Below are 17,733 nucleotides of genomic sequence, written 5' to 3' on the forward strand. Positions count from 1 at the left end.
CTTCCAGTGGGGTTGGAAAAAAAGACAATGCCAGCCCAGAGTTCTATTCAGTGAGTTTTGAAAACTATATATTGTAATATTGCTTTGGCAACATCTTTCATTTCAGTCATGTAGGCCATTTGATTAATGAAAGACAGCATTGAATGATTTCATATTGCACTGTAATTAATAATCTACATGGCAGTCTACACTTGGACTATTACAGCTCATATTATCAATAGATTTTCTGTCGGCTCAGTTTATTATCGTGTTTTCTTGTCATTTGCTGGTCAGTGTTACTGGTTAGGGACAGGGATCAAAACATAAGGGGGGCGAGGTTTGAGAACTCATGTTTACCTTTCACCTTTCAAAGTTAACCAATCATAGTGCGACCTGTGCGGAAGTAGTAAATCTATCCCACTAGAAGGACAGACAGTCTAGCCAGTGGAATGCAAAAATGAGGACGAAGATCCAATCGCTTGCAAGGGAGGCGGGCCTCCAGTCCATCAGGGCAACAGCGGAGGAGGTGTTCCTGGTAGCCATCTTGGATGTGCGGAGTGATTGTTTGGCGAAAATATTAATACAATTTAGAAAAATAGCGTGAGGACTTGGGGAAAATACGACTTAAAAGAGTGGGGTCAACTAATAAAAGAAACGCTTAATCGGAAAATCCAGGTAAATGAATCGTACCCTAAAACAGATCTAGTTATGTGCCATTTTCTTCTCCCTTCCAATTTGTCTTACACTAATAGCTTAGCCGGTGGTTATCCACTAGCTGGCTATCATATCCGCTACAGAGCCAAATTGACATGGGTTCGGCTGATTTGAATTTCCTTGGAAAACATGTTTTGCAATAATGCACGGCAATTTTGTAGCCGACAAGTTCTTGTTACTCAGGTGTTGAAGTGGTCTACTTGTTTGCTTATCTCTGACAAATAGAAACAGCTTATAAAGTAATCTGTTGCTTGTAACATGTGTTTCTTTAATGCTCACGTTTTTAAATAAGCGATCGTTTCCCCCCAAGCCAGATGTGGAGACTAGCCGAGCTGCGTGGACGTTTAACATTGTCGCAAAAAAAGTAACAAGTGATGCTCAGCAAAGTAACCTGCCTCGCCCATTACATTTTTGAACTCACGTGCACTGTCTGAATGTCAAAGTATCCAGACGCCTCTCAGTGGCTACAATTCATGTAGTTAAACTAGCTAAATCGGTTAGCTGCAATCTACTGCCTCTTGTGCTGTTTACTCTTGTGTTATGGTATTGATTGACAGACACATTCAAAACGAGTCTTGTACAATAAAACAAACATACACTGAACAAAAATATAAACGCAACAATTAAGGAAATCAGTCAATTGAAATGCATTCATTCGGCCCTAATCTATGGATTTCACATTCCTGGGAATACAAATAGGCATCTTTTGGTCACATACCTTAAAAGAAAAAGGAAGGGGCATCAATCACAAAACTTGTCAGTATCTGGTGTGACCATGTCTCATGCAGAGAGACACATCTCCTTCGGATAGAGTTGATCAGGCTGTTGATAGTGGCCTGTGGAATGTTGTCCCACTTTTCTTCAATGTCTGTGTGAAGTTGTTGGATATTGGGGGAAATGGAACACGCTGTCATATGTTGATCCAGAACATCCTAAACATGCTCAATGGGTGACATGTCTGGTGATTATGCAGGCCATGGAAGTACTGGGACATTTTCAGCTTCCAGGAATTGTGTACAGATCCTTGCTACATGGTGCCGTGCATTATCATGCTGAAACAGACAACAACATGAGGTGATGGCGGCAGATGAATGGTACAACAATGGGCCGCAGAATCTCGTCACGGTATCTCTGTGCATTCAAATTGCCATCGATAAAATGCAATTATGTTTGTTGGCCGTAGCTTATGCCTGCCCATACCATAACACCACCTCCACCATGGGGCACTCTGTTCAAAATGTTGACATCAGCAAACTGCTCGCCCACACGACACCATACACGCTGTCTGCCATCTTCCAAGTACAGTTGAAACCAGGATTCATCCGTGAAGAGCACACTTCTCCAGCGTGCCAGTGGCCATCGAAGGTGAGCATTTGCCCATTGAAGTCTGTTACGACGCCAAACTGCAGTCAGGTCAAGACCCTGGTGAGGATGACGAGCATGCAGATGAGCTTCCCAGACAGGTTCTGAAAGTTTGTACAGAAATTCTTCAGTTGTGCAAATCCACAGTTTCATCAGTTGTCCAGGCATAAGCTACGGCTGGTCTCAGACCGTACCGCAGGTGAAGAAGCCGGATGTGGAGGTCCTGGGCTGGTTACACGCGGTTGTAAGGTCGTTTGGACGTACTGCCAAATTCTCTAAAATGACGTTGGAGGTGGCTCATAGAAAAATTAACATTCAATTATCTGGCAACAGCTCTGGTTTACATTCCTGCAGTCAGCATGCCAATTGCGCGGTCCCTCAAAACTGTGGCATTGTATTGTGTGACAGAACTGCACATTTTAGAGTGGCCTTTTATTGTCCCCAGAACAAGGTGCACCTGTGTAATGATCATGCTGTTTAATCAACTTCTTGATATGCCACACCTCTCAGGTGAATGGATTATCTTGGCAATGAGAAATGCTCACTAACAGGGATGTAAACACATTTGTGCATTCACCTGACATTTGAGAGAAATAATATTTTTGTGCGTATGGAACATTTGAGGTCTTTTATTTCAGCTCATGAAACATGGGACCAACACTTCACATGTTGCATTTTATATTTTTGTGCAGTATATGTTTCTGTGAGGCCCCCCTTGAAAAGTAATTTTCCCTTTCTTGAAATGGTCAGAAATGCCTTGTTATTAAAGGACCCATGTCTAAACCCAATTACATGCACCATTCAACAAGGAGATGACGATGTGTAAGATGTCAACAAGTCAGACTGTCAGCTATGGTCTATACTAATCCTTAATAACTAGACACTTTGATACAAGGTAATGACAATGCCCCCAGGGTGTACATCAGAGAGGTGTCTCATTCAAAATGCTTTTTAATGTATTTAACTTGAGTTGAAAGTCGAATACTGTACCATTAGAAATGAATCTTGAGTTATCAAAACTTTGTTCTGCATGCTGGCCGTTTTGATGCGGTAGCCTAATGTGGAAGCCATGTACCTGCGCCGTGCATGCTCTCACTATACATCTTCATCACATTGAGATGTGGGAAACATTCTCCCCAGGTGGAAAGCTGGGTCGTATTCATTAGGCAGCAAACGGTAGAAAGCGGACTGAAACGGGCAGGAGTCTACCTGAACTTGTCCAATAACAAACGCTCGTTTTAAATCTTCTCTTGCTAAACGTTTTACTGTGGTGTGCCTGTGCCCTACCGAATACGACCCAGGATTTCACACTGCTAACTTCGCTGAACTTCGCTGCCGAGTTAACGTGCTATGAAAAAGTAATGTAGTGTAAAAGCGTTGCCAGAGATGACTAATCACACCGTAAGACTTATTTTTCTCTACAGTGAAAGAAGTAAGGCATGAAGAAAGCATCCTAGTCAACAGTCATGGCTGATAAAAGGAAACTTCAAGGTGAGGTTACCAAATGGTCGATCAGAATGGTACCACCTGCCAGACATCCACCACCCAGTCAATCACTACATTCCCTCCCGGCATGCGTGTTTTCTCTATGAAGCACGTCTAGCCAACAGATGAAATGTCACTTAATCTCTATCCATTCAGGTAGAGATTTACCTCTTCATTCTAAATCTGTCACGCTACAGTGCAGTATGGTGCACTCTGCTTACTGTGATCAAATCGTCCTGCGCGGATGTGATCGCAGTAAGAAAAGTGCTGCACTGTATTACTGAAAAGGGTTGTGATGCCACAAATATGAAGCCAGAAGCAACGTTTAGGAGGAAGGCTGCGCAAGGCCAAAGTCAGACTTACTCTGCGGAGACAACCTTCTTAAATGAAGACTATCGTGGCCAGTGCCTGTGGCGCTGCATTTTTAACCAGGTTTGGGGTGACACATGTAGCTTTTACTGCATCTATCATTGATGAGCCTGCCAGCCACAGTTGTAAAAGCGGTGTTGCTTATGAGGAGAGGGAGCGCTTCGCATTTTGGACTTTACATTATTCATCCTGACGTGATGCGTCGTGAAGGATTTCTTTTTGAAGCCGCGGCTCTTTTTCCCAAACCTCCCTGTTATTCTATGCCCTTCCCCAGGTGAAATAGATCGATGTTTGAAAAAAGTAACGGAAGGCGTGGAACAGTTTGAAGACATTTGGCAAAAGGTAACAGCCATATCTCATTTTTAATTTTGAAAGAATGTTTGTGTGTTGATCTGAAAACGTGCTAACTGCGCACAGATATGGAAGTTGAGCGCTACCTCCCCAGCGCTTTGCTTGTTGGAATGTTTTGTGCTGACCGTACGAAGGTCCACCAAATTATTCAACGTTTAACATCCATTGTATATGCAGGGTCTTAAATACTGCATCACGCCTTGTTTGGTAGGGTTGTAGACATTGTTATTCACGGCCGTGGGGACAGAGAAGTAACAGTTTGTTAGTGTGTAAAGCAAAGAAGAACACGTTTTAAAGCCACACTCCTGAGTTGGGTGTTTCGGCCCAGTGGCAGCCCCGCCACTTGATTTGGTGTAAAGTTGAGGGATGATGGGACTGGGAGGGAATGTAGACTAATCACTAAAACGTACAGACAGAGGCTAAGCTATGGATGCTAGGCTTGACACTCCATGAGATTGAATTTGCCACGCTAGTTTTAGACATTGTGAAGCTATAGGCTACATTGTTTACAAAGACTTTATATGAAATATGTTTGGGAAGAGATACTGTTTGTCTGAGTGTACTTTGTGTGACTGTGCCCCTCCAAACCACAGCTTCACAATGCAGCCAATGCTAACCAGAAGGAGAAGTATGAAGCCGACCTCAAGAAAGAGATTAAAAAACTACAGGTGGGACACAAGACAACGCTAGGGTTCTCAACTGTTATGTGGCTTGAGGACACATGGGTTTTGGGATGTTCCTCAAATGTCAAAACAATGTGTACTAGTGTTATATGGTTTAGCCTGCCCACAGGGTGTGTGTGTGTGTGTGTGTGTGTGTGTGTGTGTGTGTGTGTGTGTGTGTGTGTGTGTGTGTGTGTGTGTGTGTGTGTGTGTGTGTGTGTGTGTGTGTGTGTGTGTGTGTGTGTGTGTGTGTGTGTGTGTGTGCATGTACGTGCAGACATGCATGCGTTGATTAAATCTGATGAGGGTCAGCTATCCTTAAAACCAAGCAAAAGCACCTGGCTGTCCACTTTGTGATTTTGTTTCTGAACGTGTCCATGTGGACCAAACTTATGTGTATGCGTGTCAACCATACTTGATCTCACAGGGCAAGCCACTGCATGCTTTCAATAAGATAACTTATGTCTCTTCCTCTCCCGCTCTGTTCCCTCCCCCCCCAGCGTCTTCGAGACCAGATCAAGACGTGGGTGGCCTCCAACGAGATCAAAGACAAAAGGCAGCTAGTGGAGAATCGCAAACTCATTGAGACGGTGAGTGTGTGGGAACACATGTTCATTAGCCGCATACTGAGAAATCCCTTGGTATAAACACCTGTGCTTAGCGCGGCTTACCAAACCACAGTGCGTTGATGACGTTATTCAGACAGCTTCAATGACCGCACCTGCTAACACAATGAGATGTCATTTTAACCTCTGGATCTATGGTCTTGTATCTAAGTGTGTGAGCATCTGAGGTTTTGGTTGACCTGAAATGTGGTGCTACTAAGCCAAAAAATACATGCGATGATGTTGAAAAGGACATTTGGATATCAGGACTCTTGATGTGACTTTTGTATTGTGGTGATCAGCCAATACAAATTGAGACAAACAATGGTGACTTTTAATATTACCTTTGTGTGTGTGTATTCAAAGCCATGTTCATTGTGAATACTAGATCTCTGTTAGCAGTAAGGTTTATCAGAGGAGGGCAGCTAGATTCAGCCGCGAGGGGCGATTTGTCAGAGCGGGTGGTCAGGGGGCCGGAACATAATTATAATTTGTACACTGCAAATTGACCACAACTAAGCCCCAAAATGTTTTATTTGAAAATAACAATTTCATACCTTGATTACATTGAGACACGGTCACATCTATAAAAAAAAAACATCTTCGTGTGAATACTTTGGAACCGACACCCTCCCCCCCCAAAAAAAAGTTTTACTTTGGGGGGCCAAATAAAATCACTTGCGGGGCAGTTTTGGCCCGCTGGCCGCCTGTTGCCGACCCCTGGTTTATATTGAGTCTACTGCAGATCTCTAATCATCTGCATTTCACACCTGTAACACTTTGTTTAGCTGAGGGCAATTCCATGGTAACAGAATTGCACCATATTTTTTTTTCACTTTTAAAATGTATGCCAAACAAAAACCATTGATTTCCAAGTTTAACAAACCATACACCTCTATGCACAAGGACTACTTTTAACAATTTCCACTGAAGAATCCCAGGTTATGCGACCACATTTTCCAAAAACTCTTAAATACCTGCTCCGAATTAAGATTTAAAGATGTCTGCAAAAAGAATGGGGTGTCAGCTATGGGATTGAACTACAGTAAGTGAAGTGGCTTTACACCTGGTAACAGAATTACATCACGGGTCCCTGTACTACACAGAAATGCATAATTATGGATATGAATGTCATTCTCTTCATGTTTTACAAGTTTGGACAGCACAGCACAATAGAGCGGATTTCAGTACAGTACAATATACTGCATGCTACTTTTCTTTACTGTATATTACTGTACTGTCCAAACTTGTTAAACATAAGTCTATGATGGGTTCAGATTTGGTCCAGTCCGGTCCGTCTGTAGACGTTAACATCAAGGCCAGGGTGGACTGATCAAATTTCACCTACTTTTTAAATGTCCATGGACATCCGGTATTGGTCGATGCTCAGTGGGTGAGGATGCTGGTTAAAGTCAATGGAAAGAGGGGGCTCATAGGTAGGTATCAGTAAAATCTGGGAGAGGTGAAATGAACCTGGAGAGGGAGGGATTGTCCAGGCTTAGACTGTTTTAACACTCTTGGTTTGACCACCAGCCAACAGAGACAGAAAACAGTTATGAGCTTAACATAATTCCATTACAGATTTTTGGGGGGTTAATTCTGTTACCAATTTGGTAACAGAATAATGAGTTTTAATCACTTAATTCATAAACAAAAGGGATGTCGTAAAATCACTGTAAAAAAAAAATGGTAGGTCTACCATTAAAAGTTACTTCTGTCAACTTTATCTTCAGTCATGAAAATATCTTTAAGAAATTAGTTTTTGGTAACATTTCTTAAACTTAGATGGTAAACAATTTCTCCCAAACAAAAATATAGACTCTTGGCTTTCATTTGACACCCTGTTTGATATGCTCTTATGCAGGGTTGGGGTCAATCTAATTAGAATTCTAGGTAGAAATGTTCCTAATTGAAGAGAACTGAAATCAGAGTACTTCCTGAATTGACTGCAAATGAAATGGAATTGACTCCAACGCTGCAATGAATTTCACATGTTGGCGCTCATGGGTCCTTTGATGGAAATGCCTCTAAGCATAATGTGCTTCTGTTTTTTGCAGCAGCCCCCCCCCCCCCCCCAGCCTGACACTCAACTTCTAGAATCAGACAATTGCTACATCACTTTAACAAAACTAAACTGATCAGACTTAGTCAAAATTATGTCGTCACCATATCCCAGTTTATGGTCCGCAGATATGATAAATGAAGGAAGTTGCCCCATAGCACCTATTGAAGCCCCAGCTTGTCTTCCAATACGTTTTGTAGCATTGAGGTAGGATCCTACTGTAGGTACTTACTGTAATGCGGCGACACCTGTTCAAGGCAGGCAGTTTGCCCCCTTTGTCTCGGTCCCCAATGACAGTGGTGTACCATTTACAAAGTACCCTTCAGGTTCCAGTTCCACAGAGCCCTACCCTGATCTATATGAAGGCTTCATCAGTCCACTCTAGGGCTGAGGTGGATTAAATAACCAGGCGGAGACTCCATCCACAGCCAGGCCCCCCTCAGGAGAACAGTTAGCCACATGAATAACATTTAGCAAATAGTCACTGCTCTGCTAAGCATTCACAGGCTTCATGCTAGGGTTTTAATTTAGCTTCTTGTTATACTGTTAACAGATTAACACAGGGGGACTATCAATCTTATATACAAAGGTGCTGCTGGCATGCTCTTGTGTGGATGACGCATATTACTACACTTACTGGGGCTGCTGACTTCTAGGGAAATGCATTGAAACAATGTTACGTGTTTGGCTGGGTTTACTCGCCTCCAAGCATTCGCCTTAGCAAAACATCATACAAATTCTGCACCGAACTCTGCTTGTGGGAGTCAAGAGGTTGTGGAGCCTCTTCTGAGAACACCTAGTGGAGTATATCCAGCATTACGGGTCAAGGAAGCACACAGGTGTCAAAATTGAGTAATCACTGGCCTAATTGGGAGATCGGTACACCTGCTGCGGTCACTCTGAAGCGTTCTATTGGAGGATGGCTTTAATTGGTGAGGACTCCGTGTTAATCTCTACCCACAGTGCCCAGCAGGCACACGTTCAGTAGGTCTGAAACCGCAAGGTAGTATCTGAACTTGCCCCCACCCCCCCACCCCCCAAAAAAAAAAAAAAAAAAATGCTTCCTTTGGGTTTCCGTTGAATAACATTTCAAAAAGTTTTGCTACGGTATGCCCTAACACGACCTTATTTTGATCGCCAACTAGTCCAATGCTTTGACGTGAGCAGGTGGAAACGTCTGCTTTCACAAGCCAAAAGTTTTTTTTAGTTTATTTTTTATTTTTATCTCTGGCATAGCTAGCATGTGGTCAGCTAATGGACTCTCAAAGAGAACGTATCACCTGTAGTGATTTATAAACCATTTCCTGCTATCTCCCCCTTTAGCAAATGGAGCGGTTCAAGATCGTGGAACGAGAGACCAAGACAAAGGCTTACTCGAAAGAGGGGCTGGGCCTGGCACAGAAGGTGGACCCGGCCCAAAGGGAGAAGGAGGAGGTCGGCAATTGGCTAACGGTGAGCACTACTTTTGATTGAAAACATTTGTTTCACACATGAGCTCATTTCTATTGGCAATAATATGGTCTGATGACATGACATTAATGACTTGGGGATTTCATCATGCAAGCTATGCCTATTCATTGCAGTGTACTTGGATTTCAAAGTACATAAGACTTGTTAAATGTCCAAATCTGAATTTGCTTTACTGCGTAATTTCTAGAGCCAGGACCGTACCAGTATTGTAATATTTTCTCCATGGCAAAAATGAAAACACCAAGCAGACCAAACTCTTTAGTCCTTTAAAACCTGCTGTATGCAAAACAGTGTGCTTTAGCTTGGAAAATGTTTGTTTCCAACATTAGGGCTGTTTTCCTAAAGAACTTAAATCCGCTTCTTGTTTTTTTTCCTTGCCACGATACTGGTATCGTCCCAGCCCTAATAGTTTCACCTATGAAATAGGTTTTGGTGTTTTCAAGTGTTTGCATAGACCACGCTGCATAATGACTGGTTCTGGTGTGATCATGTCTGTTGTTTTGGTTTAAATCATTGAATGTCTCGCCTGTCGTCCATCAGAATACGATAGACACTCTGAACATGCAGGTGGACCAGTTTGAGAGCGAAGTAGAGTCCCTCTCAGTCCAGACTCGAAAGAAGAAGGGAGACAAAGAGGTCAGTAGTCGCACCATATGTTATCTACACTACATGACCAAAAGTATGTGGACACCTGCTCCTCAAACATCTCATTCCAAAATCATGGGCATTAATATGGAATTGGTCCCCCTTTTGCTGCTATAATAGCCTCCACTCTTCTGGGAAGGCTTTCCACTAGATGTTGGAACATTGCTGCAGGGACCTGCTTCCATTCAGCCACACCAGCATTAGTGAGGTCAGGAACTGATGTTGGGCAATTAGGCCTGGCTCGCAGTCGGTGTTCCAATTCATCTCAAAGGTGTTCAATGGGGTTGAGGTCAGGGCTCTGTGCAGTCCGGTCAAGTTCCTTCCACACCGATCTCGACAAACCATTTCTGTATGGACCTCACTTTGTGCATGGGGGCATTGTAATGCTGAAACAGGAAAAAGCCTTTCACAAAGTTGGAAGCACAGAATTGGCTAGAACGTATGCTGTAGCGTTAAGATTTCTCTTCACTGGAACTAAGGGCCTAGCCCGAACCATGAAAACAGCCCAGACCATTGTTCCTCCTCCACCAAACTTTACAGTTGGCAATATGCATTGGGGCAGGTAGCGTTCTCCTGGCAAACCTAGATTTGTCTGTTGGACTGCCAGATGGTGAAGCGTGATTCATCACTCTAGAGAACACGTTTCTACTGCTCCAGAGTCCAATTGCGGCGAGTTTTACACCACTCCAGCCGACGCTTGGCATCGGCGGTCCCGTTCTGTGAGCTTGTGTGGCCTACCACTTAGCGGCTGAGTCGTTGTTGCTACTAGACGTTTCCACTTCACAATAACAGCACTTAGTTGACCGGGGCAGCTCGAGCAGGGCAGAAATTTGACGTACTGACTTGTTGGAAAGGTGGCGTCCCATGACGGTGCCATGTTGAAAGTCACCGAGCTCTTCAGTAAGGCCATTCTACTGCCAACATTAGTCTATGGAGATTGCATGGCTTTGTGGTCAATGTTCTACACCTGTCAGCAACAGGTGTGGCTGAAATAGCCCGAATCCACTAATTTGAAGGGGTGTCCACATACTTTTGTGTGTCTATAGTGCATCTCCTCCATATCTTCCCCTCCATCTCTCTCTCTCTCTGTTTTCTTCCATACGAAAGTCTTTTCTCTTTATAGATGATGTCATTCTAACTCTAAATTCATCTCTCATCCTATATGTCTCTTTATTTTCTCGGCACGCTGCATTACCCAATGCACCTAATGTAAAGTAGGTACCATCTGTTTTCCACTTCCATGCCTCCACACATGCATATAGCACATTCTGCGCTGAATGCGTACACTGAGTTTTAGGCATAAACTTACACGTGCATCTCTGCTATAGAAACAGGACCGCATCGAAGAGCTGAAGCGCTTCATCGAGAAGCACCGGTACCACATCCGGATGCTGGAGACCATCCTGCGCATGCTGGACAACGACACCTTGCCGGTGGACTCCATCCGCAAGGTCAAGGATGACGTGGAGTACTACATGGACTCGTCGCAGGACCCCGACTTCGAGGAGAACGAGTTCCTCTACGACGACCTGGATCTCGAGGAACTCCGTAAGTGGTGCTTCATGGTGGTGTTCGTCGTGATACTCACGCTACTGATACTACAAAGGACGGTAATCACGGCAAGGAAATAAAACAGGAAGCGGACAATTTCCTGAGGAAACAGTCCTGATGTTGGAAACGGCCACCCTAAAGTCACATTTGTAGAAAAATAAAATCTATAGCACACACTATTTTTACCTAAAGCCATTTCTTAAAGGACCATAGAGTATTTCCTTGGCAAAAGCCATGGAAAGAGTATCGATACTGTGTCTAGACATCACTATTCCATGTATGTGTTTATTCCTGAATGTGCGTGTGTACTGCATATCTTAGACCCCATGTGTGTATAATTTATGATGGCTTGGTTATTGCAATACTGTACATTCTATCATTTCTGATCCTGTTGTCTCTGTATAACTGCCCACTTAACGTTTTTCCTTATGCAACTTTTTTTGTTTTTATGTAGCTACCTCTCCCTCTGTCTCCCCCCATCCATCTCTTGTCTCTCTAGCCGGGTCACTGGTGGCCACGTCCCCGCCGGGCCAATCGCTCCTGGACGACGATCTCTTCAATCAGATCTCCAGCGGCACGCCTACCTCCACCACTTCCTCTTCGCCCATCCCCGCCACGTACACTACGGTGAGGAAACCCCTGGTTCTGTCTACTTCTCACTTCAGTCTCCGTTGTGTCCCCTACTTGCTCTCCCATTCTTTAGAACCGCCCACTCTCAGGCCGTACTGTCAGAGTATAGTAATTAGGTGTTGTGAATGTTGACTTGTTCCTGGGTTGGAGTGGGTGCTCCGTGGTCCCTCGCTCTCAGATCAGAGGGGGTTTAGAGAAACGGATGAAAGCGAGCATATGAAGTTTGTATTGAGCCTCAATATGAACAGCACTTGATTTAATTTCGGTACAAAACATGTTTTGCGTTGAATTAGAACCGGTGGTCATAGCTCGGTGCTGATTGGGAGTTATTTTGGGGTTTATTTTTTTCTCCAGGAGAACTCTGAAGATGACAAGAAAAGGGGACGTTCGACAGACAGTGAAATCAGTCAGGTAAGATGCATTGCAAAGTAAACCGTGCTGTCTGAGTCACTTGCTTTTTGTTGGGTCTATGGTCTTCAAAACTTTGCACCTTTCCGTCTATATTCCTTCAGCTGTGCTGTGCTGCACCAGAAGTGGTTTTGAAGTATGTCTTTTACTCCATTTCAGTCGCCTGTCAAGAACGGCAACCCCTCTTCGTCGTTGTCTTCCTCGTCGTCGTCCTCGTCCTCCTCCTCTTCATCATCTGCCTCTGGCGCCTCCTCGGGAGCCGCCTCTTCCTCGCTGGCCTCTATGGTGACCATGGCCGGAGGCGGCCAGGCCATCGCTGGGGGCAACAACAACAGCCTCCTGGGCAACATGGGGGGTCTCCTCTCCAACTCTGGCAGCTACAGCGACGCTACCCAGCAGCAACTGCAGCAGCATCACCACCAAACGCAGCAGGCCAGAAACTCAGTCCTCTCCTCCAACGCCCCCTCCAGCACGTCGAACAACATCCTTCTCCCCAGTCCCTCCGCCTCCTCGCCCGCCATCTCTAGCACAGCCCTCGCACCCAACACCCAGCCCCAGGCTCCGTCAAGGCCCTCTCCGGGCTCCACCTTGGGGCTCGGGTTGGGCTTGGGCCTTGGTAAAGGCGGCATGAGTGGGTCACCGGCCGTCAGCCAGATGTCGGGCCTTGGCCTGTCAGGGATGCCGGCGTCCTTAAACACCATGGCCGGTCTCCTGGCGGGCTCCACTTCGGCCCCCTACGCCACGGCAGCAGCAGGCTCCGGGACCATAGGAAGCCCCCTTGCAGGAAAAATCAGCAGCCTGAGCACTAGCAGCACTAACTCCAGCGCAGTGGGACTGGTGAGCGGACACGGTGTCAGCGAGAGATCCACGGGCCTGTTGGGCTCTGTGCCCGGTGCAGTTGGTGTCAGTGGTGGGATCTTGGGCCTTGGCTCAGGACAGTCGACAGTCCAGGGCCCTCCACTGGTGACCCCCAGTCCCATAGGAGGAGGCCTGGGAGCTATAGGAAGCATTGGAGGGAACTCTGGATCAGGAGCGCCAAGCAACAGTGTGGGCATCGGAGGAGGAAGCGCGGCGATCGCAAGGCTGCCCAGTGGACAGAAGCAGAATGGTAGCACTAGTAAGCTTGAATTACCATCCGCTTATATTGTTGTTGATTGGTTATATCCATCCATGGCATTTTTTTGTGAATTGTTTTGTCTAGAGTAGTTGTTCAACCTAGAATTGGGTTGTACAGATTATATAAGGTAGACCAAACCAAATGAATATCACCTATGTACAGTATTATCAGAGTTCTGTTTGAGAGAGAGGTTTACAATCTCCTCTGTCCCAGGTTACAGTGCTGTAGTAGCAGACAGCACACCAGATTCCGCCCTCAACAGTGCCAGCCAATTACAAAGCAGCCAACCCTCGTCTTTGACCTCCACCACCAATCAGCTGTGAGTAAAATATATATTTTTTTAAATCCTATGGTATCTTGTATCGTGAATCTCACTGTATGGTCATAATTATTCAAACTCACTCAAAACCAAATCAACCAATGTCTCTCTTACCCACCCAGTAAAGACAGTGGCCCCAGCCTTTTAGGGTCCATGACCCTTCCCACCAGCACTCCCTCGCCATCCTACATTGAGAGTAAACCTTCAGGCAGCAGTATGCTCAACGGGCCGCTCTGCTACACACAGGCCTCTGAAAGCATGAAGGTGAGGGAAAAACACAAGGAGCTTCATGTAAAAATGACCCTGGCCGTAGACATTGATCTAGGATCAACCCCAAATACTAACCTGAGCCATAACGGGGAGGACTTCAGATTTCCTGATCTCTCACCCAGTTGGGTTTAACCCCTTTTGCACTTTCAGCCCCAGGAGCCTCTGAGCACTGTGAAGTCCATGGCTGAACAAGCGGCACTGGGCTCAGCAATGGAGGGAGAGTTGCCCCTTCTGCACCTCACCACAGGTGAGCAACCAACTGGACATAAAGACTCAATTGGTCCATTGATTCAGTCTTGGAATGTGTTGATATATCTTCCAGTTTACAACAAGAACATCATGTAGTGTGTTAAGTGTTGCTGACTGGGAGACTTTCTAAACACCTTTCAATTATTTATGGTATTGTTACTGAGCGGCAGGTAGCCTAGTGGTTAGAGCGTTGGGCCAGTAACCGAAAGGTCGCTGGTTCAAATACCCGAGCCGACAAGGTGAAAAATCTGTCTGCCCTTGAGCAATGCACTTAACCCTAATTTGGTCCAGGGGCTCCTACTATGGCTGACCCTGTAAAACAATGTAACCATTTTTTTAAATCCTTTTTGACCAGACTATTTTTTTCTTTTTTTCTCTTCTCCTAATTCTCTTTTCTCTCTCTGTGGCTTCAGACATTTTCCCCAGCACTACAGCGCCTCCCTCGGCCCCCCAGCAGCCCTCGCTCTCGGAGGTCAGCATCCCCCCATCGCTGGGTGTGTGCCCGCTGGGGCCCGTACCCCTGTCCAAAGACCAGCTGTACCAGCAGGCCATGCAGGAGTCGGCCTGGACGCACATGCCCCACCCCTCCGACTCAGAGAGGATCAGGTACGAACATGAAGGCAATCTGAAGCCACAAAGATTCTCAAGGGTTGAATCTCAAGTCTTCTCGTTTTCCCCCTCACATTTTGGAGAGGACATGAGTACTCAAGGAAAATACTTTTGAGATTCACCCCAGGCTTACATTTTGGAGGATATCTGTATCTCTTCTCTGCACTGTTGCTTTGGAGACTAAAGGCATGTATTTAATCCCCTATTGTGACTGTTTTGGTCCTCCAGGCAGTACCTGATGAGGAACCCGTGTCCCACCCTGCCTTTCCACCACCAGGTGCCACCCCCCCACTCCGACTCTGTAGAGTTCTACCAGAGACTGTCCACGGAGACACTGTTCTTCATCTTCTACTACCTAGAGGTGTGTGTCTACATGTGACAAAACAAGCTTCACTGTGTGACTGAGACACTGATTTATTTTCATGGTTTTACTTTTGAAGAGAAAGATGGCTGTGTGTGTAGTTTCAGTCTTCAGGCCTTGTCATGTTTTGGACATGGTTGTGTACATAATCGTAGCATATTCCCTTCTGTGTTCTCTCCACAGGGCACTAAGGCCCAGTATCTGGCAGCCAAGGCCTTGAAGAAGCAGTCATGGCGGTTCCACACCAAGTACATGATGTGGTTCCAGAGGCACGAAGAGCCCAAGACCATCACAGATGAGTTTGAGCAGGTGAGCTCGTCCCCCCTCCACACACTGCAGACTCCTTGGATCGCAACCTGGGTCGTGTTCATTGGGCACCAAACAGAAGAAAACAGATTGAAACAGGAAGGGACTACTACCTTGACTTGTCCAATAATAAACACTCACTTGCATTTTCCGTTGCATGCTCCGTTGAAATATAACCCATATTTAAAGATGAAGATTTGTCAAATTAAGGATTTTCACTAACATTGCTGTGCTTTTTCCAATGTCTTTTAAAAGGGGACGTACATTTACTTTGACTACGAGAAGTGGGGACAACGGAAGAAGGAGGGATTCACGTTTGAGTACAGGTACCTTGAAGACCGAGACCTCCAGTGACATAAGGCAGAGGAGGAGAATAAAAGAAGGGTGGACTACTGTCGACATTCCTGGATTGAACTCAACACACTGGGAAGAGGGACGGATGCAGACGTGAGACTGAGCCAGTCTGAGAACAACATAATGCATTTGGAGCTCCTCCCTCTTTGCCCTGCGACGCCACACCCCTACAGTGATAAACCCCCTCCCTCTTTTCCCATCAGGCCGTTTTGATTTAGATTGAAGCTTTTAATCTCTTACCTGAACTGGATCCCACCCTTTTTTTTGTTGGACAGATAAGAAATCATGATTTCATATAATGTTTGGTTGATAACGCATTCTGTATTGTTTTTTTATTTATTTTTCTTCAAAACTCACTCACCACTCATTGACAACCAAAGATGATTGGTCAAATCCGTCTTAATTCCCAGCAGTATGGCAGTCCAATTTAAAAAGAAAGAAGAGAAGAAAAAAAAGTGACAAGGCACAGAGAAAGGCCAATCAAATGAGCCCTTGGGGAATGTTGGGTCCGGGATGGTTCCAAAGTGTTTCACAGCAGTCAGGTCATCGCTGGGTTGTACACAAGCTAAAGACTAGATAGGGAAACGGTAGCATTTCCATGCTACAATAAGGGCTTATTGGGGTGACTCCATGTTTTTAGCCCTAATGAATCCTCTCTTCAGGGTCACCAGCCCCACCCTAATACTAAACTAATAGCTGCCTCTTGGGTACACCCAGCATTGACCACACTGCCATAAAGACTGCTGTAGTACAACATGGTAACCAATTCATTCTTGTCCCACGTTACATTACGTTTATATTGCTGTGGTCAACGGCAACCGAAACCACACCAGCACTGAAGCGTCTCGTCTGTAGAGAAAGTTTACAGGTGTTTTTCACCCCAGAGGCGGGCTTTTACAATAAAACTCAAGACTGCCCTAGTAATAACAATTCATTATTTTTGTTCCTGTCGCTTTGATGATAATGTACAAATCAATTGTGATTGCACTTCCAAATTCACTTCAACCACCAGGTAGATATTTCCTTTTCTCAGGAAGTGTTTGATGGATTATTATGTGAGGAAATATACCAAATCAGAAGCTCCATTGCAGCACAAAAAAACCCACACAAATGAGACTGACACCTCCAGGCAACTTTGTTTTGTCTGCCCCAATAAGGCTTTCTATTCCCATTTAATGGCCATTTGTTTCATTTCTATAAGGCTTTTTAAAAATAGTATCCTCCAATGTTTGGAGTGCAATCTTAAGTTTTGTCATTTTCGTTTGCTTATGTCATCTCAGAGATGGAAAGCGTTTAAATTCTAAGGAGTGAGACACTTTTTTTTTTTTTTTTTTTAAGAAAATAACTTGTCGTGGCACCATTCACTGACAAGCCTGCTGTTTTTAATGTTATCTTTACCTATTTGGCGAGCGGAAGGGAAGAGAAGTCATCCAGAGGTGAAATGTGAATCTCCCCCTCTGAAAAGGTGTTGTATAGACTGTCATTTTCATCCTTTCCGTTTGTCGTCTTCTGGACAGCATGACACTTGCAAAGTGGAGCTGAGAAATTAAGTAAATATGAACCATAACCATGAATAAAGGATTGTAAAATATTAATAAAATAATTACTTTTCGGAATATTGTTTTTTTTTTTTAATCATATTCATAAACCTTTTGAGTGCCTTAAATTTGGGTAGCAGACAAGTATAATGCGTTATTACTTGTTATAACAGTACAGTTTTACTACAGTAATAACTTTTTAGGAACGCACATAGTCTAAGTGTACTGTACACTGAACACTACATGGGATTTACATTTACCACATGCAAATATTAAAGGGGCAATCTGCAAACAATAACAAAGCGGTTTACATGCCA

The 17,733-nt window shown here is 44.7% G+C and overlaps 1 protein-coding gene across 2 annotated transcripts; it reads left to right on the forward strand.

The window, feature by feature from the left end:
• Positions 1–489: 489 nt before the first annotated feature.
• Positions 490–17,494, forward strand: LOC106588450 (CCR4-NOT transcription complex subunit 3-like). Of its 2 annotated transcripts, none has more exons than XM_014177462.3 (18): positions 490–654; positions 3,480–3,546; positions 4,184–4,251; positions 4,854–4,928; positions 5,423–5,512; positions 8,913–9,041; positions 9,600–9,695; positions 11,033–11,252; positions 11,710–11,882; positions 12,240–12,296; positions 12,453–13,410; positions 13,624–13,729; positions 13,852–13,993; positions 14,150–14,246; positions 14,662–14,854; positions 15,086–15,218; positions 15,402–15,527; positions 15,780–17,494. In XM_014177462.3, exons 2-18 carry the CDS (start codon positions 3,522–3,524, stop codon positions 15,876–15,878), a joined length of 2,787 nt encoding a protein of 928 aa, XP_014032937.2. In that variant the 5' UTR covers positions 490–654; positions 3,480–3,521; the 3' UTR covers positions 15,879–17,494. The 2 variants fall into 2 exon arrangements, with proteins under 2 accessions (XP_014032937.2, XP_014032938.2); XM_014177463.3 differs by having other exon boundaries at positions 11,039–11,252.
• The last annotated feature ends 239 nt before the right edge of the window (positions 17,495–17,733 follow it).

This window comes from Salmo salar, chromosome 27 (assembly GCF_965601325.2).
Source record: "Salmo salar chromosome 27, fSalSal1, whole genome shotgun sequence".
NCBI classification, from domain to species: Eukaryota; Metazoa; Chordata; class Actinopteri; order Salmoniformes; family Salmonidae; genus Salmo; species Salmo salar.

What these genes read in the sequence shown, in the direction of transcription:
- LOC106588450 (XM_014177462.3), top strand. Translation starts at nt 3,522, where the DNA reads ATGGCTGATAAAAGGAAACTTCAAG. An exon ending in AGAAGAAGGGAGACAAAGAG is followed by an intron (nt 9,696 to 11,032) that starts GTCAGTAGTCGC and finishes TCTCTGCTATAG; the next exon opens with AAACAGGACCGCATCGAAGA. An exon ending in CAGACAGTGAAATCAGTCAG is followed by an intron (nt 12,297 to 12,452) that starts GTAAGATGCATT and finishes ACTCCATTTCAG; the next exon opens with TCGCCTGTCAAGAACGGCAA.